This window comes from Coregonus lavaretus (genome assembly GCF_964263955.1).
Source record: "Coregonus lavaretus genome assembly, chromosome: 31".
Classification (NCBI taxonomy): Eukaryota; Metazoa; Chordata; class Actinopteri; order Salmoniformes; family Salmonidae; genus Coregonus; species Coregonus lavaretus.
The window spans coordinates 30,961,577-30,986,051 of record NC_140018.1 but is presented as its reverse complement, the minus strand read 5'-3'; the positions used below and the strand labels follow the sequence as shown (position 1 = coordinate 30,986,051).

The 24,475-nt window shown below is 43.1% G+C and overlaps 2 protein-coding genes across 3 annotated transcripts in view; one reads left to right on the top strand and one right to left on the bottom strand.

Moving 5' to 3' along the window:
• The first annotated feature begins 1,305 nt into the window (after positions 1 to 1,305).
• lgals8a (galectin 8a) lies at positions 1,306 to 12,025 on the top strand. 2 transcript variants are annotated; one of them, XR_014610355.1, is made up of 10 exons: positions 1,306 to 1,439; positions 2,065 to 2,153; positions 2,325 to 2,535; positions 7,149 to 7,268; positions 7,516 to 7,569; positions 7,817 to 7,843; positions 8,309 to 8,397; positions 8,591 to 8,756; positions 9,938 to 11,160; positions 11,231 to 12,025. XR_014610355.1 is itself a non-coding variant. In XM_084149116.1 (9 exons), exons 1-9 carry the CDS (start codon positions 1,401 to 1,403, stop codon positions 10,085 to 10,087), a joined length of 945 nt encoding a protein of 314 aa, XP_084005242.1. In that variant the 5' UTR covers positions 1,306 to 1,400; the 3' UTR covers positions 10,088 to 12,025. The 2 variants fall into 2 exon arrangements, 1 of the variants encoding a protein (XP_084005242.1); XM_084149116.1 differs by having other exon boundaries at positions 9,938 to 12,025.
• A 3,330-nt stretch (positions 12,026 to 15,355) lies between these two features.
• The window catches only part of LOC311106386 (palmitoyltransferase ZDHHC14-like), a gene marked incomplete at both ends in the record, with an annotated part of 38,840 nt that continues 29,720 nt past the window's right edge, over positions 15,356 to 24,475 (bottom strand). The window contains 4 exons of the mRNA XM_084148721.1: positions 15,356 to 15,775; positions 19,851 to 19,953; positions 23,606 to 23,715; positions 24,102 to 24,204. Of these exons, the coding sequence (XP_084004847.1) occupies positions 15,356 to 15,775; positions 19,851 to 19,953; positions 23,606 to 23,715; positions 24,102 to 24,204 (736 nt within the window). The remainder of the gene's footprint in view (positions 15,776 to 19,850; positions 19,954 to 23,605; positions 23,716 to 24,101; positions 24,205 to 24,475) is intronic.

Sequence of the window (24,475 nt, the reverse complement as noted above, 5' to 3'; positions counted from 1 at the left end):
ACTGGTATTTAAGGTGACAAAAGGAGTGACAAGGAACACTGGGATTACACCAAATTTGAGGCAGAAATTGAGCAGTTGAAGTAGGCTACTAATAAACAGTATTCAACATTTAGTTTAAACAAATCGTACAATGGCTGGGTTGGCTGAAAACGTCACGAAAGCTGCGCGCTTCCATGGGGCAGAAGTCAGCCTGTTTCGATTCTGGATGGCCAGGTTGCTAGCAAGAATGACAAACGTCCATGTAGGTAATCGTAAATGGCTCCTTTCAGCTCGGTTCATCTTGCTATTAATAATCTCTTGTTTTGACTGATTTCATGTCAATGCTAAAATTAGCTAACGAATTTGTTAGAAATTGCGTAATTCAAATCTGGTATTGGAATAAGAATCAAGAGATCTTCAATCCAAGCTTAATTTATTATATGCAAAATGTATGTATGATAAGTATGAAGGTTTGTATATACGGGTCCGCTGAAATACCACGCAGGGCACTCAGAGAACTAAACCATTGTTTACAGGTTCTTTCTCAAATACTCTGACAGAGTTCCCACCTCTTCTGTTGGCCAATCAGAGTAAAGGACTGAGTGTGGTTTAGACTTTACTCAGCCAATCCGTTGGCGCACGGGTTGGTCCCAACCCCTCGGCGCTCCACCCCTTGGCGCTCCACCGTTCCCAGGCATAAATTGCTATCATAATAACCTGTGGAGTCAGCACCCAAAAGACACCCCTCCAATCTGTACTCCATGTACCCACGTTCAAGGACGGTTTCACAGACAACAAAGAGAGAGTGTTCGTATCTGTAAGAAATACAAGTCTTATCTGACCTACCCCCTAACGTTCCTTACATGAATCACAGCCTGTTATGTGAAACAATTTATATCAGTATAGTACAAACCTATGCTTATCATTAATGCATTCCTTCTAAGTTATTCATCACATACAGATCCAATTATGAGAAAAATAGAACCCAACAAACTAACCATGTATTGGAGACAAAAGGGGCCATTGTGCAAATGTGTTTGTTTTCAATACACATTGGCGACGAAATATAGCTTACGTGTCAATCTAAGCCAATCTCATGTTTTGGCCAGTGCTTGCGCGCGCGTCGGTTGTGGTTAAACAACCAACACGTCTATAAATACAAACGCACTAATACCCCCCCCCAAAATTGTGCTGCAATTAACAAAATGTCATGAAAAGCACAATCTGAAAACCGCTTTGAAGGCTGAAGCCGTCAATGCCTCAACTCCAGCTGTCACATAGCGAAGGCGGGGCTTTGAATTTCATTGGTTGAGAGACGTTTGTTTTACATCGTATGAGGAAGTAACCGGACGGTTAATGAAAAGCTCGGGACGTTTGCATTCTTGCGCCCATTTTAACGCTTTCTTCTGAACCCGTCAACTATGTCGATCACGAACCCGAAACAAACTGTTCTGAATCCGGTGAGATGCTTATATTTGTTTTGTTGCGAATCATACTTGCTCATACATGAACTAAAGCGAGATAATATTGAATTCAGCTGTCAGTTGCCTAGCTAACAGCTAACGTTAGTTATACAGCGATGCCTCTTCTATCATTTACCAGGTCGATAGGAAGCTGTAAAACATGGTTTGGTACACGAACAGTCCCTCAAGTACTGTACCTTTCTGAAGTGTCAATGTAGGCCAGGCGCGTGCGTGCAACGTTTTTGACAGCAGAAACTAGTTTCTCGACCTCATGCCGCGTTCACGAAAACTGGGTAATGTCCGACTTGGAAATCGTGCTGTGTTCAAGACAACTCGAAAATGTCCGACTTGGAAACGCGTTGTAGAAAGATGAGCTCAGTGTCCCACTTGGAAAGTATCAGAATCAAACAATAGGAAGCTCTATGCAAAAAAAAAACGTACGCCGATTTTAACTCGGAGGTTCAGAGTTTCCATGTCTTGAACGCAGCATCAGGTCATAATTGCACTTTAGTAGAATATCTCATAATTTATGTTAAACTGAAACACTCATATCTTATGCATTCAAACAACAACCTAGCCTGACTAGTTGGGTATCAATCAACACCTTCTACTCCACTCACAGACCATTCCCTTTGCTGGGACAATCCTGGGAGGTTTACAGCCTGGGGAGATGGTGCTCATTCAAGGCACTGTTCCCAGTGATTGTGAGAGGTATGGGGTTGATTATGGATACACTACACACACGTCTCAAGAATGACATCACATTACTGTCACATGTCTCTAGTCATGCAGTCATATGAAAGAGGATTCACAGTTCAGAAAATTTGATGGAAGTTGATGAAGAGGTAGCTTATAGCAAACTACAGCTGTGTGCGTGTCCAGGTTTCAGGTGGACTTCACCTGTGGCAACAGCACAAAGCCCAGAGCGGACATAGCCTTCCACTTCAACCCTCGCTTTAAGAGATCTCCCTGCATCGTGTGCAACACACTGCAGAGAGAGAGCTGGGGCAAGGAGGAGATCCTGCATAAGAAGGCCTTCACACTGGGGTCAACCTTTGAGATGATCGTCCTGGTGCAGAAAGACGAGTTTAAGGTGAGGATGACTAGCGATCCGATCAGATACCTTTAAGCCCATACTCGTAAAGCGTCTCATAGTAGCGGTGCTGATCTAGGATCCGTTTTGCGTATTACTAATCACAATTAATAAGATTAAATGGACTATGGGGACCTGCTCCTAGATCAGCACAACTACTCTGAGATGCTTGATACATACAGCCCCAGATTCCCCTGATCTATATAGCCTTTGTCCTGGACCAATGTTCAGGTCCATAATTATTCATAACAATATGGTTAATTGAAAAGACTGGCTCGTGGTTTTGTGGGAATAGGTTTAGGTGCTTTTTGGCCTTTTTGAGAGAGTTTCCAACATGCAACACACTGATACATTTAATGTAGAGAAAGGAATGCGCTTGAAATAAATGTTTTCCTCTATCACTTCCTTCCCCTGTCTCAGGCAAAAGCCTGTGTTTACATCCCAAATGGCACCCTAGTCCCTATTTAGTGCACTACTTTTGACAAGAGTTCATAGTGCCCTAATCAAAACTAGTTCACTATATAGGGAATAGGGTGACATTTGGGACACATCCTGTGACTCAAAGATTCACTTTCATTTCCTTGTTTTTTGTGTCACGGTTCAGTCAGGTGGTTGTATATTAAGCATGGGGAAAGTGTTAAGTCAGTTTTGCCGCATGACGTGTTAATAATTCAGTATAATATATTTTTCACTTCCCTCAGTGGTTGAGGTTGGCTTCAGAAGGTTTCTTATGTTCTTCTGAGGTAAAAGCCAAATACAGTGCATTCGGAAAGTATTCAGACCCCTTCCCTTTTTCCACATTTTGTTACGTTACAGCCTTATTCTAAAATGGATTAAATACATTTTTTTCTTCATCAATCTACACACACTACCCCATAATGACAAAGCGAAAACAGGTTTTTAAAAATGTTTGCAAATATGTTAAAAATTAAAAACAGAAATACCTTATTTACATAAGTATTCAGACCCTTTGCTATGAAACTCAAAATTGAGCACAGGTGCATCCTGTTTCCATTGATCATCCATGAGATGTTTCTACAACTTGATTGGAATCCACCTGTGGTAAATTCAATTAATTGGACATGATTTGGAAAGGCACACACCTGTCTATATAAGGTCCCACAGTTGACAGTACATGTCAGAGCAAAAACCAAGCCATGAGGTTGAAGGAATTGTCCGTAGAGCTCCAAGGCAGGATTGTGTCGAGGCACAGATCTGGGGAAGGGTACCAAAACATTTCTGCAGCATTGAAGGTCCCCAAGAACACAGTGGTCTCCATCATTCTTAAATGGAAGAAGTTTGGAACCAGCAAGACTCTTCCTAGAGCTGGCCGCCCAGCCAAACTGAGCAATCAGGGGAGAAAAGCCTTGGTCAGGAAGGTGACCAAGAACCCGATGGTCACTCTTACAGAGCTCCAGAGTTCCTCTGTGGAGATAGAACCTTCCAGAAGGACAACCATCTCTGCAGCACTCCATCAATAAGGCCTTTATGGTAGAGTGGCCAGATGGAAGCCATACGTTTTTGCTTTGTCATTATGGGGTATTGTGTGTACAGTCGTGGTCAAAAGTTTTGAGAATGACACAAGTATTGGTCTTCAAAGTTAGCTGCTTCAGTGTTTTTAGATATTTTTGTCAGATGTTACTATGGTATACTGAAGTATAATTACAAGCATTCCATAAGTGTCAAAGGCTTTTATTGACAATTACATTAAGTTTATGCAATTACATTAAAAATACTTATTTTTCAAGATCTCTGCAATCCGCCCTGGCATGCTTACAATTAACTTCTGGGCCACATCCTGACTGATGGCAGCCCATTCATAATAACATTAATAATAATAATAATCAATGCTTGGAGTTTGTGGGTTTTTGTTTGTCCACCTGCCTCTTGAGGATTGACCACAAGTTCTCAATGGGATTAAGGTCTGGGGAGTTTCCTGGCCATGGACCCAAAATGTCAATGTTTTGTTCCCCGAGCCACTTAGTTATCACTTTTGCCTTATGGCAAGGTGCTCCATCATGCTGGAAAAGGCATTGTTCATCACCAAACTGTTCTTGGATGGTTGGGAGAAGTTGCTCTCGGAGGATGTGTTGGTACCATTCTTTATTCATGGCTGTGTTCTTAGGCAAAATTGTGAGTGAGCCCACTCCCTTGGCTGAGAAGCAACCCCACACTTGAATGGTCTCAGGATGCTTTACTGTTGGCATGACAGGACTGATGGTAGCGCTCACCTTGTCTCTCCGGACAAGCTTTTTTCCGAATGCCCCAAACAATCGGAAAGGGGATTCATCAGAGAAAATGACTTTACCCCTGTCCTCAGCAGTCCAATCCCTGTACCTTTTGCAGAATATCAGTCTGTCCCTGATGTTTTTCCTGGAGAGAAGTGGCTTCCTCGCTGCCCTTCTTGACACCAGGCCATCCTCCAAAAGTCTTCGCCTCACTGTGCGTGCAGATGCACTCACACCTGCCTGCTGCCATTCCTGAGCAAGCTCTGCACTGGTGGTGCTCCGATCCCACAGCTGAATCAACTTTAGGAGACGCCAGGACATTCTTGGGCGCCCTGAAGCCTTCACAACAATTGAACCTCTCTCCTTGAAGTTCTTGATGATCCGATAAATGGTTGATTTAGGTGCAATCTTACTAGCAGCAATATCCTTGCCTGTGAAGCCCTTTTTGTGCAAAGCACATGTTTCCTTGCAGGTAACCAGAGGAAGAACAATGATTTCAAGCACCACCCTCCTTTTTAAAGCTTCCAGTCTGTAATTCTAACTCAATCAGCATGACAGAGTGATCTCCAGCCTTGTCCTCGTCAACACTCTCACCTGTGTTAACGAGAGAATCACTGACATGATTCAGCTGGTCCTTTTGTGGCAGGGCTGAAATGCAGTGGAAATGTTTTTTGGGGATTAAGTTCATTTTCATGGCAAAGAGGGACTTTGCATTTAATTGCAATTCATCTGTTCACTCTTCATGACATTCTGGAGTATATGCAAATTGCCATCATAAAAACTGAGGCAGCAGACTTAGTGAAAATTAATATTTGTGTCATTCTCAAAACTTTTGACCACAACTGTAGATTGATGAGGGGAAAAAACAATTGAATCCATTTTAGAATAAGGCTGTAACGTAACAAAATGTGGAATAAGTCAATGGGTCTGAATACTTTCCGAATGCATTGTATATCACTGAGAGTTTATTTGTGGCTTTTTACCACATTGTACAAGCTTTCAGGGTTTCTATATCAGATCTGGAAATATCCTCCATGTAGATAACCGAGCAACAGAGCTGGCTCTTCTGTAGCTGCCTAGGGCATATTCATAGTGCAAAGCACACCTTAGCAAAATGTAGCAAAACGTTTTGCATTGGAAAACTAAAACAAGTGTTTCTCATTGGACAAGGTGTGGAAGTCCTAGTCCCTCCCCTTTTCAGTCTGTTTTCTTCCATTTGCCTAGTGAATACGAGCCTGGCAAGCTAACTAGCCATCTTGCTGCTCCTCTTAGGAATCAGCTTGTTACTTGTTACTTATTTACATTTACATTTACGTCATTTAGCAGACGCTCTTATGTTGGAGCAGAGAGGCTATGGAAGCCTTTAGAGCACGTGCCAAATGTATTCCACGGAGGGCCGAGTGTCTGCGGGTTTTCGATCCTCCCTTGTATTTGATTGATGAATTAAGGTCACTAATTATACTGAACAAAAATATAAACGCAACCATATCAAAGATTTTACTGATTTACAGTTCATAGAAGGAAATCAGTCAATTTTAATAAATAAATTGGGCCCTAATCTGTTGATTTTACATAACTGGGCAGGGGCGCAGCCATGGGTGGGCCTGGGAGGGCATAGGCCCACCCACTAGAGAGCCAGGCCCAGCCAATAAAAATGAGTTTTTCTCCACAAAAGGGTTTTATTACAGACAGAAATAATCCTCAGAACCGCCTCTCCATAAAACGATCCCACACGTGAAAAAGGCAGATGTGGAAGTCCTGGGCTGACATGGTTACATGTGGTCTGCGGTTGTGAGGCCAGTTAGATGTACTGCTAAATTCTCAAAAAGGACATTGGAGGCGGCATGTCAGAGAAATTAACATAAAATTATCTGGCAACAGCTCTGTTGGACATTCCTGCAGTCAGCATGTCAATTGCACGGTCCCTCAAAACTTGAGACGTTGTGTGACAGAACGGCACATTTTAGTGGCCTTTTATTGTCCTCAGCACAAGGTGCACCTGTGTATTGATCATGCTGTTTAATCAGCTTCTTGATATGCCACACCTGTCAGGTGGATGGATTATCTTGGCAAAGGAGAAATACTCACTAACAGGGATGAAAACAAATTTGTGCACACGATTTGAGAGAAATAAGCTTTTTGTGCGTATGGAAAATGTCTGGGATCTTTTATTTCAGCTCATGAAACATGGGACCAACATTTTACATGTTGCGTTTATATTTTTGTTCAGTATAGTAAACAACTCCCCTCACCTGGTTGTCTAGGTCTTAATTGAAAGGACAAAACAAAAACCCACAGACACTAGACCCTCCATGGAATGAGTTTGACACCTCTGCTTTAGAGGATTCTCAAACTGTTTGTCTCAGTGTTATCTCTTCTCTCTAGGTGGCAGTGAACGGTGCTCATGTACTGCAGTATAAACACAGACTGGACCTGGATAAGGTGGACACACTGGCCATATCTGGAAAGGTCCAGATTCAGGCCATCGGCTTCATCCCCAGCTCTGTAAGTAACTCATCCTAACTTCATTGTTATTTGTCAGATGGTATGAAATATTTTATATAATCTAGCTATAGCCTAACTGGCTTTATGCTTTCAAGGCCTATAGCCAAATGTTATGCACCTCAAGTTGAATTCTACAGAAGACTTGCATGCCTTTGATGGAGATTTAAGTTCCGAACATCAGTTTGACCTGTTGTGATGATGTGACCCATGGGTGGTAGAAGTTTTGTTTTGTCACTTCAAATTGCAGAACTCCGGTCCACCTCCACCTGGTGTTGTGAACAACAGAGGCCCACTAGCCAATGTAAGGAAGTTGCTTTTTCAACATGAAATAAAGGGAAATCTATTGTTGCTAAGACTGCTAACACGGTTGTGGTGCTTTTGGAGGGGAGCCTTTTTGACTCCAAGCGATGGGATTGTTTAACACACTGCATGGACTGTTTATGCCAATACGTATAACATTACATTCAAGTAAAGTATGCTTTCTCTGTAATGTGAGCAAAAAAATAATCTCTGTAATAAAAGCAAAATATCTACTTTCTTTCTGACAGGCAGTGCTTTCAATGTCAGATGACTTGGTAAGTTGTTATTACAAAATATATTATATGATTGTAATATGAAGCAGCTGTGCTGCCAATGTAATACATCACACATTTGATTAGAATGAAATTGGCAAAACATTTTTTTTTTTTTTCAAATCAAATTCAACACCCTGGTGCCACAACAGCTGGGCCTTTGGAAATTATCTTATTGAATCACCTATTACACACATGGACAAATATCCTAATAAGGACTTTGATGTACATGTAATTTTCCACAACGTCATGGTCATCAGAGCCTGGAAGATTTGGTGCCATGTACTGTACTACCTAGAGCCTTATATTTGCAATACAACGCTCTGGTACTAGCTAAGGCTCAATACATTACTCTATACCAAGTCTGTTTTGTGATGTACCATTTGAATACTTTCCTCGTCTGACATATGACCTGCTTTTTATTTGTGTGGCCTGCTGACAGAAGTAATTTGAGATATTTTTTTGCAGAGTCTGCCCTTCAGGGGCAAACTGACCAATGGGTTGAGTGTAGGACATACTATCACAATCAAAGGACAGACCAGCCTGTACCCACACAGGTATGTATGTAGCAGGCTAGGGGACATGAAAGGATTGTCCAAATATATAAAATAGAATTCACATTACTCTGTTCAAATTCCACACCATTCTTTATCCACAAATTCTCTGAAATGTAGCAACAGTTCAATAACATTGATGAAATGCAGTGTTTTGTCGTTCACTGTTAAATGTACTTTTGAATTTAACTTGTAGCTTCTTGGTGAACCTGCGAGTCGGTAACACGGAGGACATAGCGTTCCACCTGAACCCCCGTATGAAGGCCGGTGTGTTCATCCGTAACTCCTACCTGTCCGAGTGCTGGGGCCCCGAGGAGAACACCCTGCCCAGCTTCCCCTTCTCCCCTGGGGAGTACTTTGAGGTAACCCACCCCCCCCCCTCTCCCTCTGTACTCCACTGGAGTGTATTCATTAGCAAAACGTTGGGCAACAGAAAACATTTAGCAAGTTTCTTATTGGTCAAGTTCAGGTAGTCCCTCTCTGTTTCCGTCCATTTTCTTCCGTTTGGTGTCTAGTGAATACGACCCTGGATTCACCTGAAATGTCTGGGAACTGTCAGTACCACTTCAGGGTTGCTTTCATAAAAATAGCTGGCCTCCCGAGTGGCGCAGCGGTCTAAGGCAGTGCAAGCTGCGTTACTACAGATCCTGGTTCGCTACCGGGCTGTGTCGCAGCCGGTCGCGACCGGGAGACCCATGAGGCGACACACAATTGGCCCAGCGTCATCCGGGTTAGGGGAGGGTTTGGCCGGCCAGGATGTCCTTGTCCCATCGTGCTGTAGAGACTCCTGTGGTGGGCCGGGCGCATGCACGCTGACACGGTCGCCAGGTGTACAGTGTTTCCTCCGACACATTGGTGCGGCTGGCTTCCGGGTTAAGCGTGCATTGTGTCAAGAAGCAGTGTGGCTTGGCGGGGTTGTGTTTCAGAGGACGCATGGCTCTCGACCTTCGCCTCTCAAATCAAATCAAATCAAATCAAATGTTATTGGTCACATGCGCCGAATACAACAGGTGCAGACATTACAGTGAAATGCTTACTTACAGCCCTTAACCAACAGTGCATTTATTTTAAACAAAAAAGTAAGAATAAAACAAAAACAAAAAAAGTGTTGAGAAAAAAAGAGCAGAAGTAAAATAAAGTGACAGTAGGGAGGCTATATATACAGTAAAGTAAAGTGAGTCCGTACGGGAGTTGCAGCGATGGGACAAGACTGAAACTACCAATTGGATATGACGAAATTGGGGACTAAAGGGGGTAAAAAAAATACATAAGACTATTGATATGACATTTTTATTAAGACCGAAAAGTTCAGTTTGAAATGCCAGTATCTGCATTAATTCACAGCAAGGCCCAACAATGGAAAGATACAGCATTACACTGAATCATTCTGAATCGCATTGTCTTATGTCAGATAGCATGACTTTCATTCCATTATGACTTTCATTCCATTATGGAGGAGTGATGCCGCCTGATGCAAGACCACGTCTGAATACTTCATCTGATTCTACCCCTCATATCCTCTCCCGTGTGTTGCTCGTTCTAGATGATCATCCTGTGTGAGGCCAACCAGTTCAAGGTAGCGGTGAACGGGGTCCACCATCTGGACTATAAGCACCGTGTCCAGGACCTGAGCCGCATTACCGAGCTGGAGATCCTGGGAGACCTGCAGCTGCTGGATATCAAGCTGTGGTGACCCCTGACCTCCAAAAATCTGTTTTATGTCCCAATTGTCTCTATTTCCTCCCAAAGTGTGCACTTGTTCACATTCCTTCACTGATTTGAAAGGAAATGACCGGTATGAGAAATATGGTGGTTAACTTCCTCTAGCTAGCCTATGCCTTCATCAATCCAATGCGTTTAAGGAGATATTGTTGGGACACACTCCTGACCTCCAAGATCTGACCTCTAAGATCTGACCCCAGTCACCCTTAGAATGACCTCCAACTCTGGCTACGTCACGATTCACAACCCTTTTCCAGAAATGTAGTAGCAGTAGCAGACCTTGCACACTCCCGTCATGGATTTAAAGCATAGGATTGGTGTAAGCATTGGCTGGAGGAAGTATCCACCATTGTAAAAGCCATGCAAGAAAGTGTGCAAGTGCACATTTTGGGAGAAGCATGGAGAATGAGGACCCATAGCCTCCTCAGCCAGGGTCTCATACAGCTTCGTTGAAAAGCATCTGCCACTGCATGTCCTCTACCCATTGCGTCCTTGATATTCCTCCTATGTGCATATGTTTGGTTTTAATTTGGGACTCTCAGTACATTAATGGACTACTAATCAAGTGTCTGACAACATATCAATTCATTTTGGGGCAGGTTGAATGTAATTAGCAAATTATCTGTTGAAGCAGGTATGGGTAACATGACAAACGGGTAGGTAGACACAAACGGGTAGGTAGACACAAACGCCTTTTATTAATTTGAAGCAACAAGGGCAGGGCGATAGTGATGCTATGATCAGTTTTGTAATATTCATTTTCATCCTAATGCATCAGAATAGCAGTACTTTCCTCTATTAATGCTTGTTATTTAAGCGTGTGCTGGAGCCGTTTAACCTTTCACCCCTGGAATGTGAAAGCATTCCTATTAGCTGGTTATCTAATTTACTAGACTCTACGGCTAAATATGTTATGCCATGGGCATAAAAAATGGATGAAAGCTTATCTAATTTAATATAGCTCTAAGATGTTGCACTACTCCAATCTAATATCACATCATGTGATATGTTTCAGCAATAAGGCCCGAGGGGGTGTGGTATATGGCCAATATACCATGGCTAAGGGCTGTTCTTAAGCACGACGCAACGCAGAGTGCCTGGACACAGCCCTTAGCCATGGTATACTGGCCATATATCACAAACCCCTGAGGTGCCTTATTGCTATTATAAACTGGTTACCAACATAATTAGAGCAGTAAAAATAAATGTTTTGTCATACCTGTGGTATACAGTCTGATATACCACGGCTATCAGCCAATCAGCATTCAGGGCTCGAACCACCCAGTTTATAATATAGAAAATACTATGTAGTACAAGAGTGAGCTTGTATGGTTAGGTAATTCTGTACGTCTTCCAGGAGGGGTTTTGAATTACATTCTTGTTTACCTTTGCTAACCAAAAAGGTTTATTTTATGTATACGATATACTGGGAACTGTGGCTGAAATGACAATGGCTTATATAGCAACTTAACCATGGCTTATATAGTAACTTAACCACGGTTTATATAGCAACGTAACCACGGCTTATATAGCAACGTAACCACGGCTTATATAGCAACTTAACCACTATGTAACAAAGGTATTAGATCAGGGAATTGATCATACACATTACATACCTATTTCCAGAGTGCAGGTCTGCTATAAGCAATATCTGCGCAAATATTAAATTATCAGGGAGCTCTTTCCTATGCAAGTTTCCACACACATATACCTGATCTATCATTTTAAAGGTGGATTTTGTGCATATGCCACCTGTGTGTTGAGTAATTTCTGTTCCCAAAACTGAAGTTATTTTTGAATATTAACCAAGAACAACTGTAAGCAAAAGCCCACAAGCTTTGCCATAGGAAATGACTCAAGTGTATATAAAGATGTATGACCATAATAAACTAACAAATTAAAAGTCGCACTCCAGTCTCCTTTTCACATACTTTATCACCTAATTTACTTCACAAAGTGGTCTTTCCCTCCGCAAGGGAATTAAACAGACAAAACGTCAATATCGAGACAAAGTGGAGTCGCAATTAAACGGCTCAGTCACGAGACGTATGTGGCAGGGTTTACAGACAATCACGGACTACAATAAGAAAAGCAGCCACGTCGCGGTCACCGACGTCTTGCTGCCAGACAAACTAAACAAGTTATTTGCCAGCTTTGAGGATAACACAGCGCCACCCGACACGACCAGCTACCAAGAACTGTGGACTCTCCTTCTCCGTGGCTGACGTAAAACATTTAAACGTGTTAACCCTCGCAAGGCTGCCGGCCCAGACGGCATTCCTAGCCGCGTCCTCAGAGCATGCGCAGACCAGCTGGCTGGTGTGTTTATGGACATTCAATTTCCCTATACCAGTCTGCTGTCCCCACATGCTTCAAGATGGTCACCATTGTTCCTGTACCCAAGAATGCAAAGGTTTCTGAACTACATTACTATCACCCTGTAGCAATCACATCTGTAATCATGAAGTGCTTTGAGAGACTAGTCAAGGATCATGTCACCTCCACCTTATGTCACCCTAGACCCACTTCAATTTGCACACTGCCCTATCCCATCTGGACAAGAAGAATACCTATGTAAGAATGCTGTTCATTGACTATAGCTCAGCATTCAACACCATAGTACCCTCCAAGCTCATCATTAAGCTTGAGGCCCTGGGTCTCAACCCCGCCCTGTGCAATTGGGTCCTGGACTTTCTGACGGGCCGTGTGGTGAAGGTAGGAAACAACATCTCCACTTCACTGATCCTCAACACTGGGGCCCCACAAGGGTGTGTGCTCAGCCCCCTCCTGTACTCCCTGTTCAACCATGACTGCGTAGCCATGCACGCCTCCACTGTTTGATGGAATTACATATTTGTTCCTGAAATAAATTGTCAAACATGATTGTGAATGTTATATTCATATTGCCCTATACATTTTTTTAAATGATAAGTATAGACTGATTGCCAGTCTGTTTGTGCTATCATGCCAACTCATAATCACTGTTTGTCTTGACAATGAGCAATGGCAAGAGCACAAACAGATCTGGGACCAAGCTACAGTACTTTCATTACAGATGATAAACCTGAGGGCAAGTGAATCTGTCCTCAGTGTATCCACTAGAGAGCAGTATACAGTCTATCAGCCCTAAAAATAGCATCCACATCAACATAATCTCACTATCCAGACAGCAGCAGATCCCTCACAGCTGGTTTAGCCAGGTAGACCTAACAGTACCTACACACTGTAAATAAGATATCAGTCACTGCCATCAGCTGACTCAGGGCCAGCTCCAGGCATAAGTGACATAAGCGATCGCTTAGGGCCCCCGGCCGCCAGGGGGATTGCAGGAAATTACTTTTAAAATGTATCTCCACCCCATGGCAAATTGAGTAGAATTGCAGGAAATTAGTTGTAAAACTGTAAACCTTTTCTCTCCAACCCATGGCAAATGTGTAGAATTGCAGAACGATTACTTTAAAACTGCACCATTTTCTCTACTCCCCAATGGAAAGGTCATAGACTTTTTAGTGTTTATCCTCAATGATTCTTAATCAAGTGCATAATTTTATACGTGTACCTTGTTTTAAATGATCAAATAAATTAAACTCCAAAAGAACATGGCAAAATGTGTAGAATTGCAGGAAATTTACTTTAAAACAAAAAATTTTAGTGGCCTCCCAAACAAATCTCACTTAGGTCCCCCAAAAGGCTAGCGCCGGCCCTGAACTGGCCTGCAAGTATTCAGTCATACATTTGTGAGAGAGCATGACACATAGTCATACACTTGGTAGCATGGTACAGAAGAAGCTGTTGGAATGGAATTGTCTACTCCAATTAAAGTTTGGTCAACAGATTACAGTTGCAAAATGCAGGTAACTTTCCCTAAATTCCCAGGTTTTCTAGAAATCCTGGTTGGAGGCTTCGGGATTTCCTGCATATTCCCTCCTGATTCTGGGAATCTTCCAACTGTGACTTCTGGGAATTTTGGGAAATCTACCAGAATTTTGTCAACAGTTGTACCAGATTTAGCTAGCAGCTAATTTCCGTCTGCAAAGGGTATTCACTGAAAATACTATTGGGTATTGTGTTGCATTTCTGCCAAGTGACTGCGCACCGGCTGGTTGAATAAATAAAATCCACTCTTGTACATAAACATATGTGAATTTATTAATTATCCACAGGCATTAATGTATAAAACTGGAAGTCAATGAGAATTTCTTGGCACAATCATCACATTACATTTAATCTACATCCCAAATGGCACCCTATTCCCTATTTAGTGCACTACTTTTGCCAGAGCCCCATAGGCCCTGGTCAAAAGTAATGCACTAAATAGAGTGTGACATTTGGGATGCCGCCATGTTTTGGCATCACATTTTAACAAAACAAAGATTCAATGCGACTAGCGTCACACAGACACCGGGACGGACTGATGAACACCACCGATCACCACGTACAGTGTCAACACAATCTCAAACAGGAAGTGACATCATCTGTGGCCATGGACAACACTGATTGGCTGTGTCCATTATTACTGTATAAAAGAGTGTCACCACTCAGGACACACAACCCACATGGCAAACTATAAACAAGTCCTGTATTTAGTCCTGATTCATGTCTTTCCAGCTAATCAACAGACCTGAAGAACCAGAGAAGTGTCACGCTGTGTGTGTCTTTGGATGTCAGCAAACCCAAATGGCAACTGCCTTGGTAGGTTTAGCTGAGAGAGAGGAGAGAGAGTCAGTCTCATTTTCAGACAATGACACAGCCTGGTCCAGGTAGGTGGTTTCCTCTACATGTCATTGGAGAATAGAGCACAAGTCATGAGCATTTGGCAGAAGGCTTTACCTGCATCCAGGCCTGGTAGACACCTGGTAGAGCACTAGCTATACTACTGTGAAGAGGAAGTGGGAGTCAGAAGTGTGATTTGGTCCTGGTCAGGTGTAGTGAGGACTGAGGGTCTGTCTGTTTGGCACTAGAATAGCTTATCTCAACAGGTGGGGGTGCAAATCTGGGTGGGATGGAGGGATGGAGGGAGGGCTGGGGTGGAATGTTAGGGGAAGTATGGCTTTGGTCCTGAGCCGGCAGTGTGGAGGGAAGGAGAGAGGGAGAGGAAGAGGCACAACTTTTTACTAGAGTCCATGGGCCCTGGTCAAAAGTAGTGCATTACATAGGGAATAGGGTGCCATTTGGCACGCTGACAGAGTCTGGGTAGTGGTTCCAAAGAGCCAGGGGGAGATGGCAGTGGGGCCCAGTCTCAGACAGAGCTGAGTTTGACCAGGCCCCTGACAGAGTCCTCGTGCAGAGAGTCCTGGCTGGCAGGGTCGTAGAGCTGGGCTGGGTTCATGTGTCCCCTGTGGGCGGCGCAGGGCAAAGTCAGAGGCATAGGGCCAGGGGGCAAGGGAGTCTCCTCAGGGCTGGGAAAGTGGTGGTGGTGGCAGTGGGTGTCTGGGTCCCTCAGAGACAACATGTCCCCTGCACAGCCCAGCCCGGGCATGGAGGAGGGCAGGGAGGGCTGGCTGGGGGCCAGGGAGGCGGCACAGGGGACCCCCAAGGAACTCTTCCCAGGGAAAGGGGGTCCCCCTCCACCAATCATGACGGGGTCGCTGTGGAGCAGGGGGGTGGCGGCAGCCTGAAAAACGAATTTGGTGTTCTGAATGCAGTGCTCTTGGTCACACTGAGAAGACAGGGAAAGTGAAATGGAGAGATAGATAGAACATGCCATTACCACGGACACATTAGCATGTCAAATCAACTCAATACCTCATTAAACTCACTACTTCAACTCAAACAACTTACATTTTGAGATTGCCCGAAATTGATTATTTTTGTTACAAATGTGGAACATTTTCACAATCTCTCCACAGGCGTATGGCCAAAGCTACTTGTTCTCACAGCTGCCAGCTTCAAACAAGGCTGTATGCTAATGAGGAACCAGCCAGGAGATTATGATTATTCTGCTTGAGATATAAAACGCCTATTTGAAAAGTAATGCAGGGAGAGGATCCACAGACGTTGGGAGAATTATACACATCAGAATTATACACGTCAGTATTCAGCAGAGTACCTGTGATTTAAAACATGGATATATTCAGAGGGAGGATGATAGGAGTTATTCATCCATCACACTTAAAAGCAGAGTGAGAAGTGAGAAGCTACACCCCGTTGAATTAATGAATACAAACACATGAGCTGTGTTCATTCACTATTAAATACTGCTCTCCGGATCACAGGGTATAGCCCACAGCAGCCACCGGCAGGGAGCAAGCGAGCGAGAAAGAGAGAGAAGTAAGAGAGGAGAGAGAGAGAAAGAAAAGAGAAAGAAAGAGGAGGAAGAGAAGTTCAGATCCCAATAATGACAGAGATGGTAATAGGGGTACATGACAGGTATTTGACGAGACCATAAGGCTATTAAACTTTTTTTAACGATACAGTGGCTTGCGAAAGTATTCACCCCCCTTGGCATTTTTCCTATTTTGTTGCCTCACAACCTGGAATTAAGATGGATTTTTGGGGGGTTTGTATCATTTGATTTACACAACATGCCTACCACTTTGAAGATACAAAATATTTTTTATTATGAAACAAACAACAAATAAGACATAAAAACAGAAAACTTGAGCGTGCATAACTAGCCACCTTTTGCAGCAATTACAGCTACAAGTCTCTTGGGGTATGTCGCTATAAGCTTGGCACATCTAGCCACTGGGATGTTTGCCCATTCTTCAAGGCAAAACTGCTCCAGCTCCTTCAAGTTGGATGGGTTCCACTGGTGTACAGCAATCTTTAAGTCATACCACAGACTCTCAATTTGATTGAGATCTGGGCTTTGACTAGGTAATTCCAAGACATTTAAATATTTCCCCTTAAACCACTCAAGTGTTACTTAAGCAGTATGCTTAGGGTCATTGTCCTGCTGGAAGGTGAACCTCCGTCCCAGTCTCAGATCTATGGAAGACTGAAACAGGTTTCCCTCAAGAATTTCCCTGTATTTAGCGCCATCCATCATTCCTTAAATTCTGACCAGTTTCCCAGTCCCTGCCGATGAAAAACATCCCCACAGCATGATGCTGCCACCACCATGCTTCACTGTGGGGATGGTGTTCTCGGGGTGATGAGAGGGGTTGGGTTTGCGCCAGACATAACGTTTTCCTTGATGGCCAAAAAGCTAAATTTTAGTCTCATCTGACCAGAGTACCTTCTTCCATATGTTTGGGGAGTCGCCCACATGCCTTTTGGCGAACACCAAACGTGTTTGCTTATTTTTTTTCTTTAAGCAATGGCTTTTTTCTGGCCACTCTTCCGTAAAGTCCAGCTCTGTGGAGTGTATGGCTTAAAGTGGTCCTTAAAGTGGTCCTATGGACAGATATTCCAATCTCCGCTGTGGAGCTTTGCAGCTCCTTCAGGGTTATCTTTGGCGTCTTTGTTGCCTCTGATTAATGCCCTCCTTGCCTGGTCCGTGAGTTTTGGTGGGCGGCCCTCTCTTGGCAGGTTTGTTGTGGTGCCATATTCTTTCCATTTTTATAATGGATTTAATGGTGCTCCGTGGGATGTTCAAAGTTTCGGATATTTTTTTATAACCCAACCCTGATCTGTACTTCTCCACAACTTTGTCCCTGACCTGTTTGGAGAGCTCCTTGGTCTTCATGGTGCCGCTTGCTTGGTGGTGCCCCTTGCTTAGTGGTGTTGCAGACTCTGGGGCCTTTCAGAACAGGTGGATACAGTTGAAGTTGGAAGTTTACCTTAGCCAAATACATTTAAACTCAGTTTTTCACAATTCCTGACATTTAATCAGAAGTTTACATACACTCAAGTAGTATTTGTTAGCATTGCCTTTAAATTGTTTAACATGGGTCAAACATTTCGGGTAGCCTTCCCCAAGCTTCCCACAATAAGTTGGGTGAATGTTGGCCCATTCCTCCTGACAGAGCTGGTGTAACTGAGTTAGGTTTGTAGGCCTCCTTGCTCGCACATGCTTTTTCAGTTCTGCCCACAAATGTTCTATAGGATTGAGGTCAGGGCTTTGTGATGGCCACTCCAATACCTTGACTTTGTTGTCCTTAAGCCATTTTGCCACAACTTTGGAAGTATGCTTGGTGTCATTGTCCATTTGGAAGACCATTTGCGACCAAGCTTTAACTTCCTGACTGATGTCTTGAGATGTTGCTTCAATATATCCACATCATTTTCCTTCCTCATGATGCCATCTATTTTATGAAGTGCACTAGTCCCTCCTGCAGCAAAGCATCCCCACAGCATGATTATTATTATTATTATGATGCTGATACCCCGTGCTCCCCCCCTCCCCCCCCCCCCCTTTCTCCAAACACAACGATGGTCATTATGGCCAAACAGTTCTATTTTTGTTTCATCAGACCAGAGGACATTTCTCCAAAAAGTATGATGTTTGTCCCCATGTGCAGTTGCAAACCGTAGTCTGGCTTTTTTATGGTGGTTTTGGAGCAGTGGCTTCTCCCTTGCTGAGCGGTCTTTCATGTTATGTCGATTTAGGACTCGTTTTACTGTGGATATAGATACTTTTGTACCTATTTCCTCCAGCATCTTCACAAGGTCCTTTGCTGTTGTTCTGGGATTGATTTGCACTTTTCGCACCAAAGTACGTTCATCTCTAGGAGACAGAACGCGTCTCCTTCCTGAGCAGTATCACGGCTGCATGGTCCCATGGTGTTTATACTTGCGTACTATTGTTTGTACAGATGAATGTGGTACCTTCAGGCATTTGGAAATTGCTCCCAAGGATGAACCAGACTTGTGGAGGTCTACAATTCTTTGTCTGAGGTCTTGGCTGATTTCTTTTGATTTTCCCATGATGTCAAGCAAAGAGGCACTGAGTTTGAAGGTAGGCCTTGAAATACATCCACAGGTACACCTGAAATTGACTCAAATGATGTCCATTAACCTATCAGAAGCTTCTAAAGCCATGACATCATTTTCTGGAATTTTCCAAGCTGTTTAAAGGCACAGTCAACTTAGTGTATGTAAACTTCTGACCCACTGGAATTGTGTTACAGTGAATTATAAGTGAAATAATCTGTCTGTAAACATTTGTTGGAAAAACTACTTGTGTCATGCACAAAGTAGATGTCCTAACCGACTTGCCAAAACTATAATTTGCTAACAAGAAATTTGTGGAGTGGTTGAAAAACGAGTTTTAATGACTCCAACCTAAGTGTATGTAAACTTCCGACTTCAACTGTATATACTCAGATCATGTGACACTTAGATTGCACACAGGTGGACTTTATTTAACTAATTACGTAACTTCTGAAGGTAATTGGTTGAACCAGATCTTATTTAGGGGCTTCATAGCAAAGCAGTTGAATACATATGCACGCACTACTTTTCCATTATTTATTTTTTTAGCATTTTTTGAAACCATTTTTTTTTTTAATTCCACTTCACCAATTTGGACTATTTTGTGTATGTCCATTTCATGAAATCCAAATAAAAATCAATTTAAATTACAGGTTGTAATGCAACAAAATATGAAAAACGCCAAGGGGGATGAATACTTTTGCAAGGCACTGTAGACAGATTACTGTTCTCTCTTGGCTTGTAATAACAACAAAGTTTGCCATTTGTAAGCGAGAGCACTTGAGTGTGTTGCTGACATACAGTATTAAGCGTTTCTCAGTAGATATAAATACTGAAGTGCCAACTCAGTCCTGTCAAACCCTTAACATCTCTCTATAGAATGCACAAAGAACCACACACACACACATACAACCTACCATGTGAGTGTGAAGCTGGGTGGAGGCATACATGCTGCTGCCGTTGGAGTGTGACACAGGCTGGGGTGTGACTGACTGGATGAAGCCTCTTCGGTCAATAAGACTAGGAAGAGAAGACAGGGAACATGAGCAGAAGTCTTGAAGTGTGTGTGTATGTGTGTGTGTGTGTCGGCATGAGCATGGGTGAGTTTGCTTGGGTGTGTGTGTGCCCGCAAAAGCGGTTGTGTGTCTGTTAGAGCGTGTGTCTGTACGCAATCTGCCTCGGTGCATGCATTTGTGCTTGTGTGTGAGAAGCCTCCAGGCCCATCCCTCCATGCATACCCACACACAGAGCAGATTGCAGCCACCTGTCTCCAGATGGGGAACGATCCCCAACACATTCCCTTGAGGTAACGGCAAACGTGTTAATGATGTGTGAAATTCCCACAGGATCCAACCCAATGTACAGGTAACTGCCAAAGTAAAGGAAACACCAACATAAAGTGTCTTAATAGGGTGTTGGGCCACCACGAGCCAGAACAGCTTCAATGCATCTTGGCATAGATTCTACAAGTGTCTGGAACTCTATTGGACGGATGCGACACCATTCTTCCACAAGAAATGTAATCATTTGGTGTTTTGTTGATGGTGGTGGAAAACACTGTCTCAGACGCCGCCCCAGAATCTTCCACAAGTATTTAATTGAGTTGAGATCTGGTGACAGACGGCCATGGCATTTGGTTAATATCGTTTTCATGCTCATCAAACCATTCAGTGGCCACTCGTGCCCTGTGGATGGGGGCATTGTCATCCTATGGGGGCATAGCCATGGTAGCCAAAATAATGGCTTGCTAGCATGATGGCTTGACCCTAAGCATGATGGGATGTTAATTGATTAATTAACTCAGGAGTCACACCTGTGTGAAAGCACCTGCATTCAATAAACGTTGTATCCCTCATTTACTCAAGTGCTTCCATTATTTTGGCAGTTACCTCTACCTACCTACTGAACAAACCTTACACATAACTCAACTATTATTACACATCACATTGCTCAACTATTCTCAAGTCAGTTGTAACCCATTCATGTAATAGACTTGCTAATGAATCAATGGTAAAATGTTGCTCCACCAGATGTTTGACAAACTAACCTGATTTTGTATCTGGGGGTATTGTAATGTGTATGGAGTCAAATTAGTGCCAAAAACAACATTGACACTTAATGTACACTAATATATTGTGGTGTCACTTGGGAGGGAGCAAATTACTGGCTGAACGACATTATCTCCTCTAGCCAGACCATTTACGTTAAACGTCATAACCAACCATATGCTGTGGGGACGCTAACAATGGATGTGTCCAAAATGGCACCCTTTTTCCTATATAGTGCACTACTTTTGACCAGAGCCCTGGTCAAAAATAGTGCACTACATAGGGAATAGATTGCTATTAGGGAAACAGCCAATGTTCTGAGCTCATCCCAATAACGTGTAAGACAAAGCTAGTTCAAGTTCCCTCGACAGACGACGGAAACAGAGTGTACAGTAAATATTCCTGTGTGCGCTGATGGATATCTTGATTGAAAGTGCTGTTTATTAAAAACAGTGGCAGGCTGTATGATTCTCATAAGTGGAGCTCATTCTGTCGGTGCTGACTAATGCAGAACAGGAGAGGAATTGAGGAGGGGAGAGGAGGAGGAGGGAGAGATTGAGAGCTGAATCTAAAATCCCTTATAGCTACGGTCGTGACTGGTGAGGATCCTCAGTGCAGGGTCGTGCTCATTAGTGCATACCAGAGGTGGGACCAAGTCGCTATTATTTGAGTCACAAGCAAGTCACAAGTCGAGTCCCAAGTAGAACGGGTCAAGACTCGAGTCAAGTCCAAGTTGTGCATTCTAAGAGCAAGTCGAGTCAAGTTTTCTTTAAGTCAAGTAAAAAAAATCTATACATGCAACGACTTGTTCAACTACAAATCTTTGTTTATTGAGGAACCAGACAGTCCTTTTCATTGTGTTGTCTACAACACATTTCGATTAGCCTATGTAACTGTACAATAGGGACCTTGGTTAACCAATCATGAAAGCGCCATATCATACAAAATATACAAGTAGATTAACCAAATATACACAGACAATAGCCCAAAAGAAATAGCCTCCATATCAGGCTTAAAGGAAAACTCCACCCAAAAACCATATTTTGGTATTTGTTTCATTAGTCAATTGTTGACATAGTCCCAAAATGTTTTGCATGTCATCAATCAGGTTTTCAAGATATGTAACTTTCAAAATACATAAATCATGCGTGGATGATTTCTGTTTTTGGGTGGAATTTTCCTTTAACCTGTCCTATCTGAATTGACACAGGTAGAGGGCAAGACTGCACAGCCTCCCCTTGAGAAACCAAATCGAATCTGTCTAACAGGAGCTCAAACAGGTAATATAAGCACTTGGCCCCCAGGACCATACACTTTCCCAATTGGCAATACAACCAAATCAGCTGGTTCTACAATGTCAAAGGCCATTTCCACATCCATTGTTACATTGGTACATTCGTCTTAATGAGACATAATGATTATTACTGATATTTAAACACCATTCAAACATGGAACAATCATTTTCTCTTATTCAACGTTCTGACTCCAAAGCGTGGAGCGCAGGCCACGTAGCCTATTTCTATGTGCACTGAGGCACGTGTGCTCCTATTACGCACAACAAAAATGACAGAGACGTAGGACACAGACACACGGAACTTCCGACATAACTATCAGACATGAAACAGAAATAAGTGTTGCAATAAACGGTACGGGGATGGAATTATGAAACGCTAGCAATTACTGTAGTAGATGGAATATAGATTGACCACATATGCATTTAAATGTGTGAAAGCAACAGAAAACATTTCAACAAGAGAAAAAGCACTCTCCACTGGCACATATGGTGCGTCTTCGTCAAAGTAATAATTCATTTTAACAACACATTTTAAATGCATGCTTCATGAGTAAATTATCAATTTCAAGCTATTTTTAACTAAGTATATTATCAATTTCAAGCAATTTTTACATACCAAAAAACCAGTAGGCCTATGCTAGTAATCGTTGCCCCATTGCTGGTGAGCTTGCAAAGTAAACAGTTAATATTCTTGATCACCAAACCATTTTTGGAGATGTATATTTATTTATTATGGCAATCCTCTCTCCCTATAATTTGACGTTTGTGCTGCATCGGATCCTATAGCTGTACAGCAAATCAGCAATCTGTTCGCTAGCGCATCCGACCTGTGTTGATTGACAGTTTGCTGGTCCAATCAGAGGACCGAGTGTGCGTTTCACTAGCCAATCTGTTGCATGTTTTTTTGCAAGGGCGATGCTACGGCTACTGTCTCTGACTGCATGTAGAGTAATCCACGTAGACTCTATGACACAAAATGAGCGACAAAACATTACAAAACCTGGCCAGATAATTTAAAGTCATCAGTCTCAAGTCAAAGTAGTCTTGAGGTTTGAAGTCCAAGTCAAGTCTCACGTTATTTTATTTTCTAGCAAGTCGAGTCTCAAGTCATCAAATCTGTGACTTGAGTCAGACTCGAGTCCAAGTCATGTGACTCGAGTCCACAACTCTGGTGCACACCATAGCAAAAAAATGTTTTGCAACGGAAAACAAAAAGCTGTGTTCTCATTGGATAAGTTTCAGCAAGTACCTCCCTGTTTCAAAAAGTTTTCTCCCAACTGAACACGACCCAGCCTTGCTGTTAGCTTGGCCCTGGCAGAGAGCAACTCACCTGGGTGGAAGAGGACCACAGAGGGCAGCACAACAGTTGGTCAGGATGTTCCCATAGCTGTAGGGATTGTAGTTGTCCTTCGCCCGTTTGTTCGACCACAAGCCTTTAATCTGGAGAGGGAACAGAGAACACTGCAGCTACCTCGCTCTCCAACCATGGTGCATGAATTGAGAAGAAAACTGAAGGAAAGAGAAATTCAGCAACTCTTGGAGGACAGTTGAACTTAACCAATCAGACCAGAGGAGACAGTTAAGAAGGATTAGGGAGGATTCTGGAGTGTTCAATCTACCAGAACATCAGCAGCATAAGTGAAAGAAAATCAAGCCAGCGACTTATTACATGGAGGCCCAAGCATGAAATGACCCTTAATGCGAGACAGAATTGTTATCAGCAGTCGAAGTCAGAGACTGATAGAGAAAGAGGGGGAAGAGATGTGGGGTGTGTGTGTGTGTGTGTGTGTGTGTGTGTGTGTGTGCGTGTTTGTGTGTGTACTCACATCCTCGTTGGTGGTCTGATTGGAGCTGATCAGGTAGGTATGGAAGCCCGACAGGCCCACAATGGACCACACTGAGAAGAAACACACCACCACCTCCAGCACAGTGAGACAAACAGTCAAGGAAGAGAGACCACCATAACTCAAACATCATCATGGCAATGCAAAATGCATGCATGCCCAGTCAAAGTTATTCTCTGTCCTGGCACCCCAATGGTGGAGCCAGCTTCCCCCCCCCCCCCCCCCCCCCCCGAAACTAGGACAGCATAGTCCCTGTCCATCTTATGAAAACATCTGAAACCCTACCTCTTCAAAGAGTATCTTAAATAATCCCACAGCACCCCACCTCACACCCCCTCCTCACCCCTAAATAAAAT